At 37.8% G+C, this 16,172-nt stretch overlaps 1 protein-coding gene across 1 annotated transcript in view; it reads right to left on the bottom strand.

Moving 5' to 3' along the window:
• BCAR3 (BCAR3 adaptor protein, NSP family member) overlaps nucleotides 1-16,172 on the bottom strand; it is a gene marked incomplete at both ends in the record, with an annotated part of 112,711 nt that overhangs the window by 31,859 nt on the left and 64,680 nt on the right. The window contains 1 exon segment of the mRNA XM_082002757.1: nucleotides 6,269-6,308. Coding sequence (XP_081858883.1) covers nucleotides 6,269-6,308 — 40 coding nt within the window.

The raw sequence follows: 16,172 nt of genomic DNA, 5'->3' as shown, positions 1-16,172 counted from the left end.
CTTTTGTTGGAGGTTTTGAACAAATCAGAACATCTATTCTAACAATCTAAATGACACCCCGACAAAGAAATTTCAAGTTCCCTCTAGAACCTACTTGTACAATTTAATGGCAGGGAGGGGGGGAATCTCCACCGCTTCCGTGACTCTGGAGGAAAAAAAAGCAACCAACATCCAAAACAGTCAGGCTACAGACCTTTTTATTACTACGAAAGTTACTAGAAATTATTACGAAAAGTGTGATTTTAATAGCCATGACTTGATTAAAAAAAAAACCTTATGTTCTTTCTCCAGCAGAGGGCAGTGTATAACTAGCAACTACCTCAAAGTTTTCATTGTGAGACAGATAAATATATGTATTTATCTTACGTAAGCGTAAGATCCTGTTAGAGGTAATCTAATCTTTCTGAATTACACAGCTTGTATACAAGACACAACTGCTGCAGAGTGACATTTGTGAAGCTTAAGCTTCTACTAACTAGAGAAACATGGGAAAAAAATTAAGTATCTCTGACTGAAACATCATTGACACCAATAATGATCTTTGAGTTGGATGTCAAAGCCGTAATGACAAAGAGAGATGTGGAAAGTGAAAGTCAGCTGTATGGGCATACTCCTCAGAAAAATACATTCCATCTGACAATTCTACCTTCTGTTGCCCTTGCTGCAGTGGCAAAAAGGAGGAGGGGGGAAAAAAAAGAAAAAGTGCTACGGATTCAAAAAGAACTTCCTGATCATTTAGTGCCTTAGTGTCAGGCATCGCTCCAAGCTCAGATACTTAACGTATAATGCTGTCAGACAACGCTGAAACCCAACAAACTTTCTGCTCACAAGTCACAACATGCATCTCAACAGGCAAGTCTCCACAGGAGAGCGATATGCAGCAGCTCATGAACAGGTATATACTGTAGTTGGCAGCTCTTCCATTGGGGTGGAGATTTCTCCAATATATTTCCATGTCTAAAAAAGGCTACTTGCAATGAAATTTCAATGTCTTCTGGAAGACTTCTTTCCCAAACTGTGATTACTTGTCATGCTGACACAGATGTTTTTTCTAAACTTTCCCAAACTTACATACACACATACAAACTTCACTCTTGATAGTATTCTTACTATGTTATCTTCTTGGCACAGCCATTAGAATGATGAGAGTCAAACACCCACACGTATATGTGACTGGCATCCACAATATTATGAATTTGTGCAATTAACTATACAAACAGTGCATCAATAAACCTCATCACCTGATCAAAGTTCCCTGAAGTTGAATTAAAACCACAAAATACTGTCCTATCTTGCAAAGCTACAGACAACAGACAACACATCAGAATGTCATCAAAATTTTATTTTCAGTTGCACTGACAAAATCCACCATAAATGACAATAATTTCAATGACAGTTTGCTTTCTAACTAAATCAAGGAGGAGTAAAAATAGGGAAAAAAAAAACCACTATGGGGCTGAGACAAACGAGAATCCTTCTGTAGAACTTCACAAGGGAATAATGTTTTTCTGCAGCTGTAACTTCCTTAGACCAGTGACAGCTTTTTCCAAGTCTAAATCTAAATCTAAATCTAAACTTCCCTTATGACCATGCTGAGCAGGCAATCAGTCATAAATTTTGTAATTTTTCCCCTAATGGATTAAAATACAACTCCAAAACCTCAGGGCATAATACTCATCAACTCATCATTGATAAGTACTTCTGTATTTTTTAGCACTATTTCCACAGGAAATGCTCAAAAGGTTTCCGTGAAAGGAAGAAAGAAATCTGTTTTTTCTTTCTTTCCACCCTGATATTGCCTTAATAATTAAAGCACAGACTTCTATTAAAAGATCCTAAAGTATTTATAGTGAAGAGGAACAGGACAAAAAGCTATCTTTAGTTCACATGAATTTGATCAAAACGACTCACAAGAAGTTCTCTGACACGCTCAAAGCTGCCAGTACTTGATCCTTTCTCCCCTGCAGGAGTCTGTTCTGTGGATGTGCAGACTCAGGGTGTGGGAAGAACCTGCTGAGACTACCAATAGATCTATTATTTGGCTCATAAAACTTGTAAAAATCTCACAGAATGTACAACGTGCTATTGTGTTGATAAATCTCTTTCATGACTTGGTTAGCAGCCTGACTCAAAGCAGTCTGGCCTGTTTTCTCTTCTACCATAAAAGGGTTTTTGAAAGGGCCATTTAACTGTGACCATGGTTTCAGCAAGGCTGTGAAGACAAAGGAAGTGTTGAAGCCATATGGACACTTCAGTACTCAAGACTCCAGCAAATCAGTACTTTCTTTTTTCCTTAGAACTTGCTTTTGCATAATTAGTTCTCTTTATATACTGAATAATACATCAATATTCAAGATGCAGGAAACTGCCATTTGTGAGCTGTAATTTAAAGTCAAGTATTAGAAACCATAGTACATCTATACAGAGCACTGTCTAAAAAAATGCCTTCAGATAATTAATCTTATAATACGTGCTTTCTGTCTTGTGTCTTCAACAGAATAAAACAGGAGAAAAACCAATTTATTTTGCCTTTTCTCTGTCCAGAGTATTTCTAAATACAAGCAATTGTTTACGTTATTTTTAGTCACCAGATTCTAGCATGGAAAGGTTTGTATAAAAAGCAAATTGATACAGTCAGCTTCTCAGTTTACCATCAGTCTCTCTGCCTTATACAGCAATGCCTGCTTGTAGTCACTACTGCCACAATAAACACTACAATATTCTTTTCAGTCTGAAACAGAGCACACAATCGAAAACAGAACCATGTTACTTTTCCTCATACCCTAATGAATTCTCCACATTCTATTTACAATAGAGTCCACTTCTGAAGAGATGTTGATCACTCCCCAGTAGGAACACATTCTCACAAGAATGTGTTCTTGTGAGACTCACAAGAACCTCAAGTAGCATGTTTGCATCGCTGCAGAAACAGTGCTAATTTGCAACTGGGAAGCTTCAGGATCAGCTCTGTGCCCTGCTTCCCTTTTTAAAATTACTTTTTAAATCTATCTAGTTTAAAACCAGCTGCTTGTCTTGAAGGAGACTAGGTATGCCTGTGCAGTGTGATAAAGTCGATCAGTTACGAGGATAGCACATATTCGATCTTAGTGGATCTTTCAAAACAGCTGGTTACAATTAGCATGTCAGGGAGCAGCAGGAGTGGGGCTGCTCCCTAAGGGAAAGCGATCCAGAAGCACAGGGTGGGCAACACGCTCACCAAGGTGCAGTCCCACAGCACCAAGGTGCAGGCAAGCTTAGGAGAGTGATGACACCAATAGTTCCTCTCACAGTCCAGTGAGCCTCAGGCAAGACAGTATAACAGGCCAGGTCCAAGATCCATCCAAGGCTTCCCACACAGCACTTCAAGAACAGAGCTAGGAGCCGGCACACCTAAAACACAACTCAGGCAGCACCTGAAGGCCCCAGTCCGAGCTTAAATGGAGCCCTCACTCAGTGAGTGTGGGTGGAGGTCCTAAGTGAGGCTGGTGAGGACACTTAAGACCAATTAGCACCCTCAGGGCCCTGACATAGTACACTTTGCTTGGGACTGTGACTCTGGGGTAGAATCACCAGCAGCCAGACTACCCTAATACAACTTAAATTTGTGCCATGTACTACTTTCAAGATAATGCAATTTTTTACAAGGCAAATTAATCCAAAGTCTCTCTTCCCTTTACAGTCTCAACAGCAAGATAAGAGAAACAAGAATCAGTATCAAGACTTTGTGTACAATTAGCTTGTTCTAGTGTTATTTTTGATGTATGCTTGATACATCATACATGCTTAATACTTAAGCTTCTCTGTGTTTTCAATCAGCCAGTCAACACTTCTCTGCCTAGAGACAATACTAACTATATTTTCCTGTGCATCAGAAATATGAATCTGTCCCTCAGAACTTTGGTATCCTGAATGAGCAAAACAGGATTCCCATGCTCTTCTCGTTTTCTCCCTCTTCTCTTACTGTGTTTTCTTCATTTAAAGGCATTTTTTCACCACTTAAGCAACATCTACTACCCAATGCCTACCCAACTGGCACCAACCCTGCTTGCTCAAACTAAATATGCACACCTTATACATCAAATAGACTTGTGCAAATGGCAATGTTGGTACAAGCATAGTGATATGCTACAGAAATCTATTCTTTCAGCTTTGTAACTTGGATATGTCAGTGTTTTGCAGTTTATACCTAACTTAACACTGTCATCATAATTTATTCAAGGAGCTGAAGGTTTTATAGAAGACAATGAACACATACTTGCTGAAACTTAAGCCAACAAAGGGGGTTCCAAGATCTGTTGTTACGAATTCAGACACATCTTTTACAGTCATAATAATCGGAAAATTATTAATGAGAGTCTTTCTTTATATGGCATTAATGATCACTTTTTGTGTAAGAATACATTTCTGGAATCAGTTTTGTTAGTAACCTGGACATCAAAAAATATTTTGGGGGCTATGTTTATTAGAAAGACATTTCTGTGTATTTTTCAAAGTTGTAGTTTAAGATTTCTTGTCTAGAATTCCTGTTACAATACTATTGAACTGGGGATCAAACCCACAGTTCACTAAAGGTAGGGATATAGACAGCAAAAACTGAAAGAGGAAGGAGAAAAGAAGGGCATGGTAACCCTTGTATTCTCTCTCATAAGTCTCTTTTCCCCAGGCTTTCCTCCTCAACATCAAAGTTTTAATAACCAAGCTTAGCACCACTGCTATTGACAAAAGTCCAAGACAAGCTTCTACTAGCAAAGTTGAAAAGATCAGAAACCACATTTATAATATAAAACTTGCTGCAACAAGACAAGACACACATATTGATGAATTGGCACATGAAACCTCTGCCTTCTACTTGGCCATATTATTAAAACTGTAACAACGTACTCTGTACAGCATAGTGCAAGATACACACTAAATTAAATACAGCAATTAACATGTCCACCACTTTGTTGCCTTTGGCATCCTCTTTTTTTACAGTACTCTTCAGAAGGCTCCTGGCCTTCTCTGTCTCTGCTACTTTACCACATTCCAACTTTAGGCTGGTATTGAGGCCAGGGAGCTTGCAACACTGAGCTGTCTAGAGCGGAATTCTAGCAGCGGTGCTCAGAGTCCTTTGGCAGCCCCTTTTCTATGGACCATGTTCTGCTCTTCCTCTTCTCTTCTTCCAAACCCTACTTCCTACCCTCCATCCCAACCCTTGGCAGAAAGTCCATCAGAGGACCCCTCCACACTTTCAGGCAAATTAATTCTCAACACTGCATTACATTCTGCTAGTCTACTTCTTCGATCAACCTGAACCCTAACCTGGGCACCTCTCCATTTCCCTCAACTATAAACACCCACAGAGGGAATTCTCTCTCTCTCCTCACTCTCTTCCTCACCTGAACTCTAATCTGAAGCAGAAGTTCAGCTGTCTGAGAAATTCAGGCTGTCCACATGAATAGTTACAGAAATACCCTATGTTCAAGGATAACGTGTGTTTATCGGACACTTTGCAGAAGATTATGGTCTTCTAAAAGACAGGGAATAAAGCCCAAAAATTAAAGCAGCTCATTGTTGAGAGACATGACATAAAACCCAGATTCTTTCAAGGTTCTGAGAAATAACATTCACTTAAATTAAACATGTTGAAAGGTACTAATTCAGTGGAAATTACAGCACTGCAAGAGACCCTCAGTACAGAATCACATCCCTAAAGATTTCTTCCAAAGTTTCTGTATTGCCAATCCAGGAGTGATTTTTTGAATAAAATTTATGAATGCTCAAGAGTATTTTTATCTACTCTAACAAAATACACATTAATATAGTTTTTCAGCACTCCGTTCTTATACAAAAGGAAAACAGAACTTACAGTTTTGCCAGGATTCCAGCTACCTTTTGGACCAGAAAAAACGTTTTACCTGTAATGTTAGTAAGTATATTGCAAAAACCATAAACCTAAATCTGACATTTTTATGATCTTTTCAGATGTGTTCTTTTACTTTCCCAGAAACTTATAAACAAGAAATACAGATTCCTTTAATTTGTTAACAAAGGCGAGATCATAGGTAGTCACCATGTAACTGAAAAGCAGCCCTAATATAAAAATGCAACCTATCCCCAAAGCACAATGCCCACAAGTATTTCACTGAAGCGTGCAGAAAATAGTGTTAGTTTTTCTGTAGCAAAAGATAGACAGAAGCACTATTTAACTACAAATGACTGGAAATGCTCTGGCAGTGCTGGATATACAATGAATAGAATATTTTGAGAGTAAGAAATGGTACCTTACCTTAACATATTCCAAAGCAGGATCCAGAATATTCTGATCTCTGTAAGAAAATGGGGCAAGGAGGGAGAAAGGACACAAAAACAAACAAAAAAACAAATTATGAGTCCAAATACAATCTTATACTTAAGAGATGTATTTATATGAGCAATAGGCTGTATTACAGCTAGATGGCCTATGCTACCTAACTTTTATCAAACACATAAATCGCTGATTTATTCTAGAAGGTCAGGTAGTGGAGCCATTAGTAATTAATTTGGGAAATAAAGTCAATTATACAGGTTTAAGCAGAGCAAAAACAATCTTGAAATTTCAACAGATGGCAAAAATATACATACACACCACTTAAAACATTTCAAATAAATTTAAAAGAGCTCTCCCAATGGCTTCTAAGTTTATTTCTTTGCTTGTATGTTTTCGCATTTAAGCTACTGCTACTAACAGCATTCAGAGGGCATTGCTAACAGAAGAAAATAGAAAGTAAAACATTCACTTTTTGTATAAACAAAGCAAATAATTCATAAATTTGCAATAACAGAATATTTTATTTCACATTTGGAAAAATAAATATGGTTCTTGCACTCTTTTAAAAAGTTCTCAAAACTATAATTTCAACATTACAATTACTTGAAAGCCAGCTAATCAAATCATTGCCCTATTTTAAAAAGAAAAGATCTCTTTGCAGCTTTTCTATATACAGATGGCAAAGAGCACAGAAGCCTAAGTAAAGCGCCCTGTGATTAATTACAACTCTTTCCATAAACAGAAATAAAAATAAACATATATTTTCAAAAGGTTTTGTATATTTGTTTTAGTTTGAGAACTAGCAGGTTAACAGACTTTGCAGTACATGACTGGATGCTTTCTCAGAACCTGGGATGACATATATGGTGCTGCCTTAAACACAAACATGTAACAGGTACAATGAAAACCTTGCAAACTTACAGAGGGGTCAGGAGCTTGTTATAGCAATCAAGTTTGCTACATGGACAACATATGCCCCAAATATTTAGAAACAGAGTCCTGTTTGGTGATGTAACACTGGAAGCCAAATAAGCAGCTTCAGATATATAGAAATTGGGTTACACTGTGTCAGGGTTTAATCCCAGCCGGCAACTAAGCGCCATGCAGACACTCGCTCACTTCCCCATGGTGGGACAAGGAGGAGAATCAGAAGAGTAAAAGTCAACCAACCCAGAATACAGTATCTAAATTCCCTGTGCTGTTTTGAATGTAATTGTATATCACCTGAAACCAAGTTGTTACTTGATACTCAGTTTTTAGTCTGGTTCCCTAACAGTTTTTAATCCAGAATACCTATGCAGAGACAAAACAGGGCCCTCCCACTTCTTAACCCTGACCATAAATGACAGTGCTCAGACGTTCAGGGTGTATCATGCGTTACTGTTTCACATTATCCCCATGTTTATCAAAAGTCAAGTTCCATTCCCATCTTAGCTTAAAAAAATAACAACAACAATGCTGCCAAATTCGATGGAAATAGAATTCGGACCTTTTGAATCTTTTTCCTAGCCAATATACAAAGAAGGGGCAGTTTGGTAACTGTATGCACATAAAATATGTACAAGCGTACCAGAGGAAAAAAGGATGGTGCACAGAGGAAAAAGAAAAAGGAACTTTCTAAGCAGAAAAAAGTTTTCTTTCTCAACACTTTGCAATTTGACTGGGAAAAAAAATCCCATTCTTAATCAGTTCAGCAAAGTCATTAAGCATGGCTGAACTCTTCTCACATTCAAAAGGTCTGTGGGAAGTTGTGCCAGTACCAAATGCTTCTGAAAAACTTTGCAGTTTAGTTCTTCACTTGCCTGTGGAATCTTTCAGGACAAAGGGTCCACCAGCACTGCATATGCAACACACTCCAAAAGAATGAACCTGAGCAGCTGACTCACTCACTTCAGCAGTGAGCACGTTTTGTTCTGGTCTGCATTTACAAACTCCCCTCCTGCAGACTAGCCTGGCTACAGACTCCGCTGTTCCCACTGTCAGGTACAAGACAAAAGATTTTTTTGGACAGATCAAGTCAAAGCACAATGAAAGAGGTAGAAAAGCCTTAAGACAAAACAGTCTATTTACTGCTATATAAAGCAGGAAAACTAGAAAAGAGAGAGAAAAAAAGTGACCTACATTTCCTTCACCATCCGCATGACAGAAGTGCTTTGAAAATTTTGGTTTTAGGAAATGGATGGTGTAACAAATGTCTTCACAAGTACTATAATATTTAATCTGGTAGGCTGTTACAGAACAAAATGTAGGAGACCCCGCAATTCACCACAAGCACACGTTACATATATATATGTACATGTATATATATACACATATATGTATATGTATATATACATACATAAATATGTTTATGTTGTAGCCCTATTCACCTCAGATACCTTCCTCCTACCAGATTGACCCCTCTCTCCCCATCTTCCCTTGTTGACCAAGTCTTCATCTTTGTGCAAATTTTTTGAAGTTATTTTCAAGGAATGGTAACTTTCATTGACATGCAGTAAGTAATAGTAAAGTTTAACTACTGCACTTTCCTGTTATTCAATTCCACCATAATACTGCCATGTTATGTGCAGAAAAACAGATTAAGCCCAAATAACCAGGAACTAACCGAATAACAAGATCACAAAACTAACTCCTGAATCTCAGCTCTCTTTTACCAATGACAATATGCTCCTTTATGCCATATGCTCCCAGCAAAGGAAATCAAGAAAAATATAAAGCACTTATTTTCCTTTCCATTTTCAGTCTCAAGGAAGCTTAACAAAAATGGTGAACCCACAACCTCACTTCTTGTATTAGATGAACTGCAGAAAAAAAGTAATACTTTCAGACAACTACCAGATCAGAGGAAAGGTACTTGCAGGCTCTGCTGTGTCAAAGCAATTCAGCTGAGGGTTTGTTTCAATAATACTAAGTTCTTAATCTTTCATAAGATTTTATGATGTTTCAAGTAATGCTAATGTTTATCTTCGTAATAAGCTTGACTTTACAGCTCTATTCATTTGCATCTGTTTACCTACAACATGTATGTATTAGACTCTGCACATAAGTCAACCCTTACTGCATAAACTGTGGGTTCACAGATTGGGTTTTATTACACATTTTGGCTTCCTAATAATCAGATAAGCCCTACTTCCATTCAGATAAAAAGCACATTTAATGCAGAAAGATGTCACCTGGAATAGAGAAGTTTTCAGAACACTTCAAGATAAGGTGTTGGGTAAGGGCTGCAGTAGGACACAGAGTATTGACTTCATGCTCTTTTCACATTCAGAAAAGAACTTAAGAAAGGGATGTAAACACATTCCCACATTCATTTTAAGTATTCACATTGCTGCCAGACCCTATCACCTCATTTCATGACAAAACAAAAACCCTTTCCAGCATTTTTTTTGCTTAGAGGGGAAAAAAAAAGGAGAAAACGAAAAATAGCGCCTAGCGCCATGGCTAAACCACGACAATACGCTACTCAGGAGAATGGCTTAATTACATGTAAGTCCTCTGTTGATCCTCCTACACATGCACAAGGTCTGTGTGGAAACTGTAGTAGCAAAACCACTCCTCCAGTAATAATTAATCTCTAAAAGAAAGCAGGTAGTCATCACAATCTTAACCATCACTATTCTGAGGCTGTCCTAGCCAGAAACACATTCTTTCTAAAGCATCCCTACTGATATCTGACAACAGCTTCCTGGCTGATCTTGCAGACATAGAACCCTTTAATCTCTCCGCACTAGTCCTTGGAAACTATCTAAATTTCTTTTCAAACTACAAGATTCTTAGTAGAATTATGGGCTTTTTCATGTATGGGTTTCTTACAGATATTGCCAAGAAAATACACAGAGCTTGAAAGTCAGGCATGGAGTTCCAGCAACCCTACAAAAAAATGATGATGACAAGACAACAGAAAATGGGGAGCTGCTCCTTTCCTTCCCTCTTCTTCCCCCAAAACAAAACCTGCTGCAACAATTAAGAGCTTGGTGTCATACCAAGTTGGAAGTGACTGTCTATGAGCAAGTATTGACACCTTTGAACACTGTGAGAACCAACGTAACCTCTCAGAAAACAGTGATTAGCATTATATGTAGAGTCCTTCAAGATACAGCTAAAACTGACTGAGATGAGAAAAGGGAATGGAATTCAGATGTTATTGGATGCTATTCTTCCACTTCCTGACACCTCTAAATGACAGCCAAACATGTGGGAAGAATTAAAAAAAATGCCTTTTGAAGTTGTCAACATCAGCAGCCATCATCTGAAAAGAAGAAAAAATCCCTATAGCAACTTCAGTCATAGTTCTGATATGACAAACTAAATACTGCCATACTGCTAGCTTCAAATCCTGCATTGATTTGAAGACAATAAGTAACCAAATATGAAAATCCAGTAAAAAAAAAAATTGAAGTCTGAGTAATTAGTCACTCTTCCAAAAATATTTGATAAAATTGTTATGTACAATCAGTGCTACAACTGAAAAGACAAATCCTGGAGTTAAACCACAACACAAATTATTTGGTTCAGTGGGTGCAGGAGAATGGCCATAATCTCAGTAACTCAGAAACAGTCAGTCTTTTTTTTTTTCAGACTCTGAGGTTTGTCCAATAGCTCTCTATACCACCGCTTCAATAAAGAACCTTGAAGCAGAGAGCCTGTAAACTTTACCTATTGATTCTACGAAAACCTCCATCTTTCTACTAACAATTGTACATTACCTCCTCTCATCACTGTTGCTGTAAAGAACCCTGCAACATACAGACCTTGACAGACTAAGCCATATTAAGCATCTGCTTTCTCCAGGCCTTTGGGTTCCTCACAGACATACCAGTTACAATTATAAATCAGTTGTGGTAACTTTAACAAAATTTAAGTGTAGACACAACAGTATTATCAGAGATATCCAAATCCTCACTGTCATTCAACTACTATATAGATATTCTTACAGTAATGGAAACTGTTGAATGGCCTTGAAATAACTTTGTGCTACTCCACACTTTTATAAATGTACTTCTGAGAAAAACATCAGGACACATTACCAGTACTTGATGTATGAAAGTATGTTTGTTTGTTTCTTTTAAAGTGACCTTTGTTAGGGACATTTTCAAAAGCATCTCCTTTATACTACATTGAAAGAATGATCCCAAGAAGAACAATCTTCTCAATAGTGCCAATGCCAAATCACAGTGAAGACAACACAGGCTTGAAGGGAGCCTGAAAAACTGAAAATATACCAAGCTGTTGCACGGCTGCTTACACAGACAGAACTGCTATAAAGAGACCACATGGGATCAAACGCCTTCTTCAATTTGTGTCTTTGAAATCTCTCCATCTATGCAGATTTAAGAAATACACTACTACTTAAGTATGAAGGTGCAAGTTTGAGCATGCTAGACATACTGCATTTAAGTATGTGTACTGAAGACTGATGTTATTTGTACTGTAAACTAGAGTAAAAGACCCAGTGATATTATCCTCCAGCAGCTTCTGCTTTGCACACACACTCCTACTACATTCCTAAGGCCATTCCACCCTTCCGTCTACAGCTGCACACCACCATGGACATGACTCATTCAAACACCAGTGGAAACAAGTGCAAACTGCTATGACTAACTGCGTAATGACCTGCAGTTCACACAAGAACAGTAGAGACTCTTGAGTAATCAAAACTCAAGAAAAGATACAATGTACATTTATCTGAATTAAATGAAATCTCAGCTAATTCATATTTGTTCAGAATGCCCCTGCATAACATTACAGACATTTACCACTTCAATCTTCTGCATCTACTTACTCCGTTTTACCTATCACAGCAGAAAAGCTACCCCATTTTTTCTACCTTCTCCAAATCAATTTCTAGTTCTGCACCACATACGGTACTGGTCTCTACAAGCCATTCAAAAGCTCAGACTAGGCACCTCCATTCATTTTCCTTTATTTTTCTTAACATTTAGGACTCCCAGAGCCAAAACTCTGTTCTTCAAAGCCCTTCTGGAATCTTCTATTCCCAAGACTGCTACAATGTTATGAAAGTAGCAGTTGGGCAGCAATAATATTGCTTATCCAGAAGGCTCACTGTTTCTACAAACTTCTCTATATAATGCACTGTCATCAGTCAACTTACAACTTCAGCTGGCAACTCTTTACAGTCAGTGCTTTAGTTACTGTAGTTTTTCAGAATCTAGCTCTGCAAATTTTTAACTGTTCAAAAATAATTTAACCTTGCAAAATGAATATGCACATTCCCTAAAGACTGAAAAAAGTGCAGTAGAATCACAGACTCCATCAATTAATCTGAAATTAATGTAAATCTAGGTACAGTTTTTTCACAAAGCATAGTTGTCACATGGCTGATACGTCTTCCAGGAATGTGTATTTCAACTGAAGTGTTGGTAAGTTAATCCTTTGCTTTAGTCCTGAATAAGATGACGGTGGGAGGAAGAACAGTCCTCCTCTGCCTATACCCTTAGTCCAATTTAAGAAGCTCATTACATCAAATGCCTCTCTACATTGGATATTGCGAGTGAGCATTAAGAATATATGCCTCTATGTGACATTTAACTACACTGGGGATATTCTACTCAATTTCAATGATTTCTGCCTAACCAATAGAAATTTATAATCCTGTATTACAAGTGATCACTCATCTCCCCTCCCCACCCCCCATCATAAAAAAAGACTGTATTTTGACAAGTTTGCACCAGTGAGTAGCAACAAGCTCAGAACACAACACTGAGAACATGCAACCTTAGCACATAAAAGTGGCAAAAAGTGAGCATAAGCAGTACCATTCCTTTACTGGAGCTGGTTAGCAAATGTTAGGGGTACCTGATTTTAATTTCATGTCTCTGTATGTTTCTGTGCTAAGCGAACTTGTTTCTGTAGCAGTAGCTGGAATTCTTCAAATGCAGAAGTGTCAAATTCAATTATTTCCAGAACAGACATGAAAAATCCACTGGCTCTACACTTTTTTCAACTACAGAAAGAACAGAAAGACTGAAAATACCTTTCAGAACAAATTGTGAAGTGTAACAAAGCAGTTCTAAGATATTAAGGATAACAAGGATATCGAAGGATTTGTGAAGAACTGACTGTAGCTTCTATAATACTTTCAGAGCCCAGCAGATATCTCACAACCCATCATAAAAATAAATATCATACTGTAGCATAGGAGAAATTGCAGTGTAGGATATGTTTTGCTAACAAACACTTCTTGCTGAAAGGAAGAAGTACCACTACAAATGGTAGTTTCACCCAGAAGGTGACAGCTTAACAGGTGCCTGGCAGCATGTATACAGTTGGTAAAACTTTTGATATAGAAATGTTCTATCATAATCTAAAAATATATGGACAGTTGTCCTAGCACAATATTGTCATGATCTCTTCTGATTTATTGCGTTTTTTAACAAGAAGGCCCTGATTAAGAAAAGCGTTTACTAGAAGTAAGCACCTAAGTGCAGGTGAGAAAAAAGGTATTTTAAAATCATAGTTGCCTTCTTGCTACATGCTCTCTACCTGTCTGCCTTCAGGGACTGAAAAGAAAATAATCACTTCCACATTTATCTGCTGGATTGGTGGTCGTTAGCCCTAGGTACCAACATATTGTTGTTATGTCCTGTAGTAGTCATGGAAGGTGTATCTTTATTCAAAACATAAAAGGGGCGGAAGGGAAAATAACTGGTCACATGTGGACAGGAGGCAAGCTGAGGAAGCAATATGGTATTTGGCACAAGTGAATAGGGCTCTCCAGAATGTTTACAAAAGAGGCTAGGAAACAGCAGAGCTAGGAGAGAAATTTTGGCAGTGATGGAAAGAATAATTCAAGAAACTTTCCTCTGCCCAAAGAAGAAACAGCCTAAAAAGACAGAATTTTTCAGTAAGTTTTTAGAAAAACAACATACATTCATTTGGTTGGGCTTTGAGGAATTTGTGCGCAAGTTTACCTGGCAAGTCATTCATTAAAAATAAGGTCCTGATCCCACAATTAATTTCAAACAATGATATAACTGTACCCATCCCATATGGTACTTTATTTCCTTTCCTCAGAAGTTGAAGGATTGGTATTTAATGAATCTCCAATACTGGAGAGGTGGTCTCTCTTTTTGAGACATTTTGTCCCATTGCCCTCATATCCCTCCCCCAAGATCCCACATGGGCAGGTTTTTGATAATTGTCGCCTGTAGCCAGGTTTCCAAAATCCCCATAAAAAGCAGGAAGTGAAGCTTTGGTTCTGCAGGTCTCTGTCAAGCATGCAGAGACAGCAAATAGGAGCACCAAATGGGAGCCAAGGGGTAAAGTGTTGAGTAGAATTTCACAACAGAAGAATCTGACCCCAACAATGAACAGAGGGACTGGAAAGGAAAGGCAGACAAGCCAAAACAGAAATGACCCCCAAAAATTAAAGGATGAGAGGACTTGATACTGAATGTAAGCAGAGAACATTAGCTATCCTCTGCTTACACAACAGAGCATTCCTTCTACCACAACCAGCTTCAGTGGGTAGCTCTGCTCCACCTCTGAGACAGCACAGGTCAGATGTGCAGGTGCGTATGCGAATAGGACAGATTCAGAGAAAGAATGGGAAATTCTGGGATAAAACGCATAAAGCTTTGGCAATATCTAAGGAATCCTTCCTTTTGAAAAACCATTTATGTGTGCATGGAAGAAGTCAATGAGATATTCAGTAGCCCTAAACTCAGTCTTACTATTGAAAAAAACCAACCACAAACTCACAGTCTGTTTCAGGTTTCTTTGAAAACAAAATTCATACTGAGAGCATTACACCAAAACTATAACTATTTTTACTTTAAAAATTCTGCAGTTTTATAAAAATTTCCTCCCTACCTTATCCTAAAGTTTAAAGGGAACCAAAGGTATCAATCTTCCCGTTAATCTTGTAAATATTTTCATACCTGAAGAACTACACTGCAGTCTATAAACCAAACATTATGTACTTTTTGCCACACAGGAAACATGTACAAATACTTATTTTACTTGACATATTAATAGCTTAACTTGATGAAATTTTATTTTTATTTTAATTTTCAAAGTGCACCTAACCATATGCTCTAAGTGCACACACAGTATTCATATAAAGAAGTAGCACATATTCAAACTAAAATCGCCCAACAAGTAGTGTTTTCAAAATTACTAGTTAAAACAAAATAAATGCCATCTAAATACCTGACCCACCACATTCTCAGAACCCAAAGAAAACCAGAATTTGCAGCATCTAGGAAAGCAGAACAGACTGCAAATTCTGACAAGGAAGAAACAAATGCCTGAATAGTGTTCTCACAAAGTATAGCCTTGCCAGCTCTTTTCCCTTACAAATCAACTGCCAATTCAAGGACCTCAGCAGGTCTCATCTATTGTGGTAATACCACTAAAAGGAAAGGTTTCAGGAACCCGGAATCCATCCATTAATGGCTTTATATCTCAAGTTTAACACCTTGCTAACTTCCAAATGTACTGCCCTCCAAGGACAAGGTCCTGCAGAGGACAGTAAGCCTGCTTAACTTTACACTGATGAAGTTAGCCTATTAACGTCAGTGGTACTAGTCAAATTTAAAATTGAACATAGTTTCTATAATTCTATGATTTTTCTATGATTCTGTTTTTTTCTAGACCTTTATATAAGGTAAGTGTGCAAGTCTCACCCAGCTAAACATGCAGAACCTTGAAGATCAGAAATGAAGAGTACAGAATGACCTAAATGACCAGATAAACTAATCTACTCTAGAATAACTCTCTGCTGCAGCAACAAAAAGTCCAATACTAGATGATAGCACTTTATCTGAAATAATAGGGAAAAAAGCTGCCACAGAAAAACAAGAGGAAAGAAAAGTCTGCTGACCAGTACTCAAACTGAGTCTGAAGTCTAGCTAAATAT

Source organism: Phaethon aethereus (assembly GCF_964289735.1).
Source record: "Phaethon aethereus genome assembly, chromosome: 8".
Classification (NCBI taxonomy): Eukaryota; Metazoa; Chordata; class Aves; order Phaethontiformes; family Phaethontidae; genus Phaethon; species Phaethon aethereus.
The sequence above is the reverse complement of the archived record's forward strand: the minus strand, read 5'-3'. Positions and strand labels throughout refer to the sequence as shown.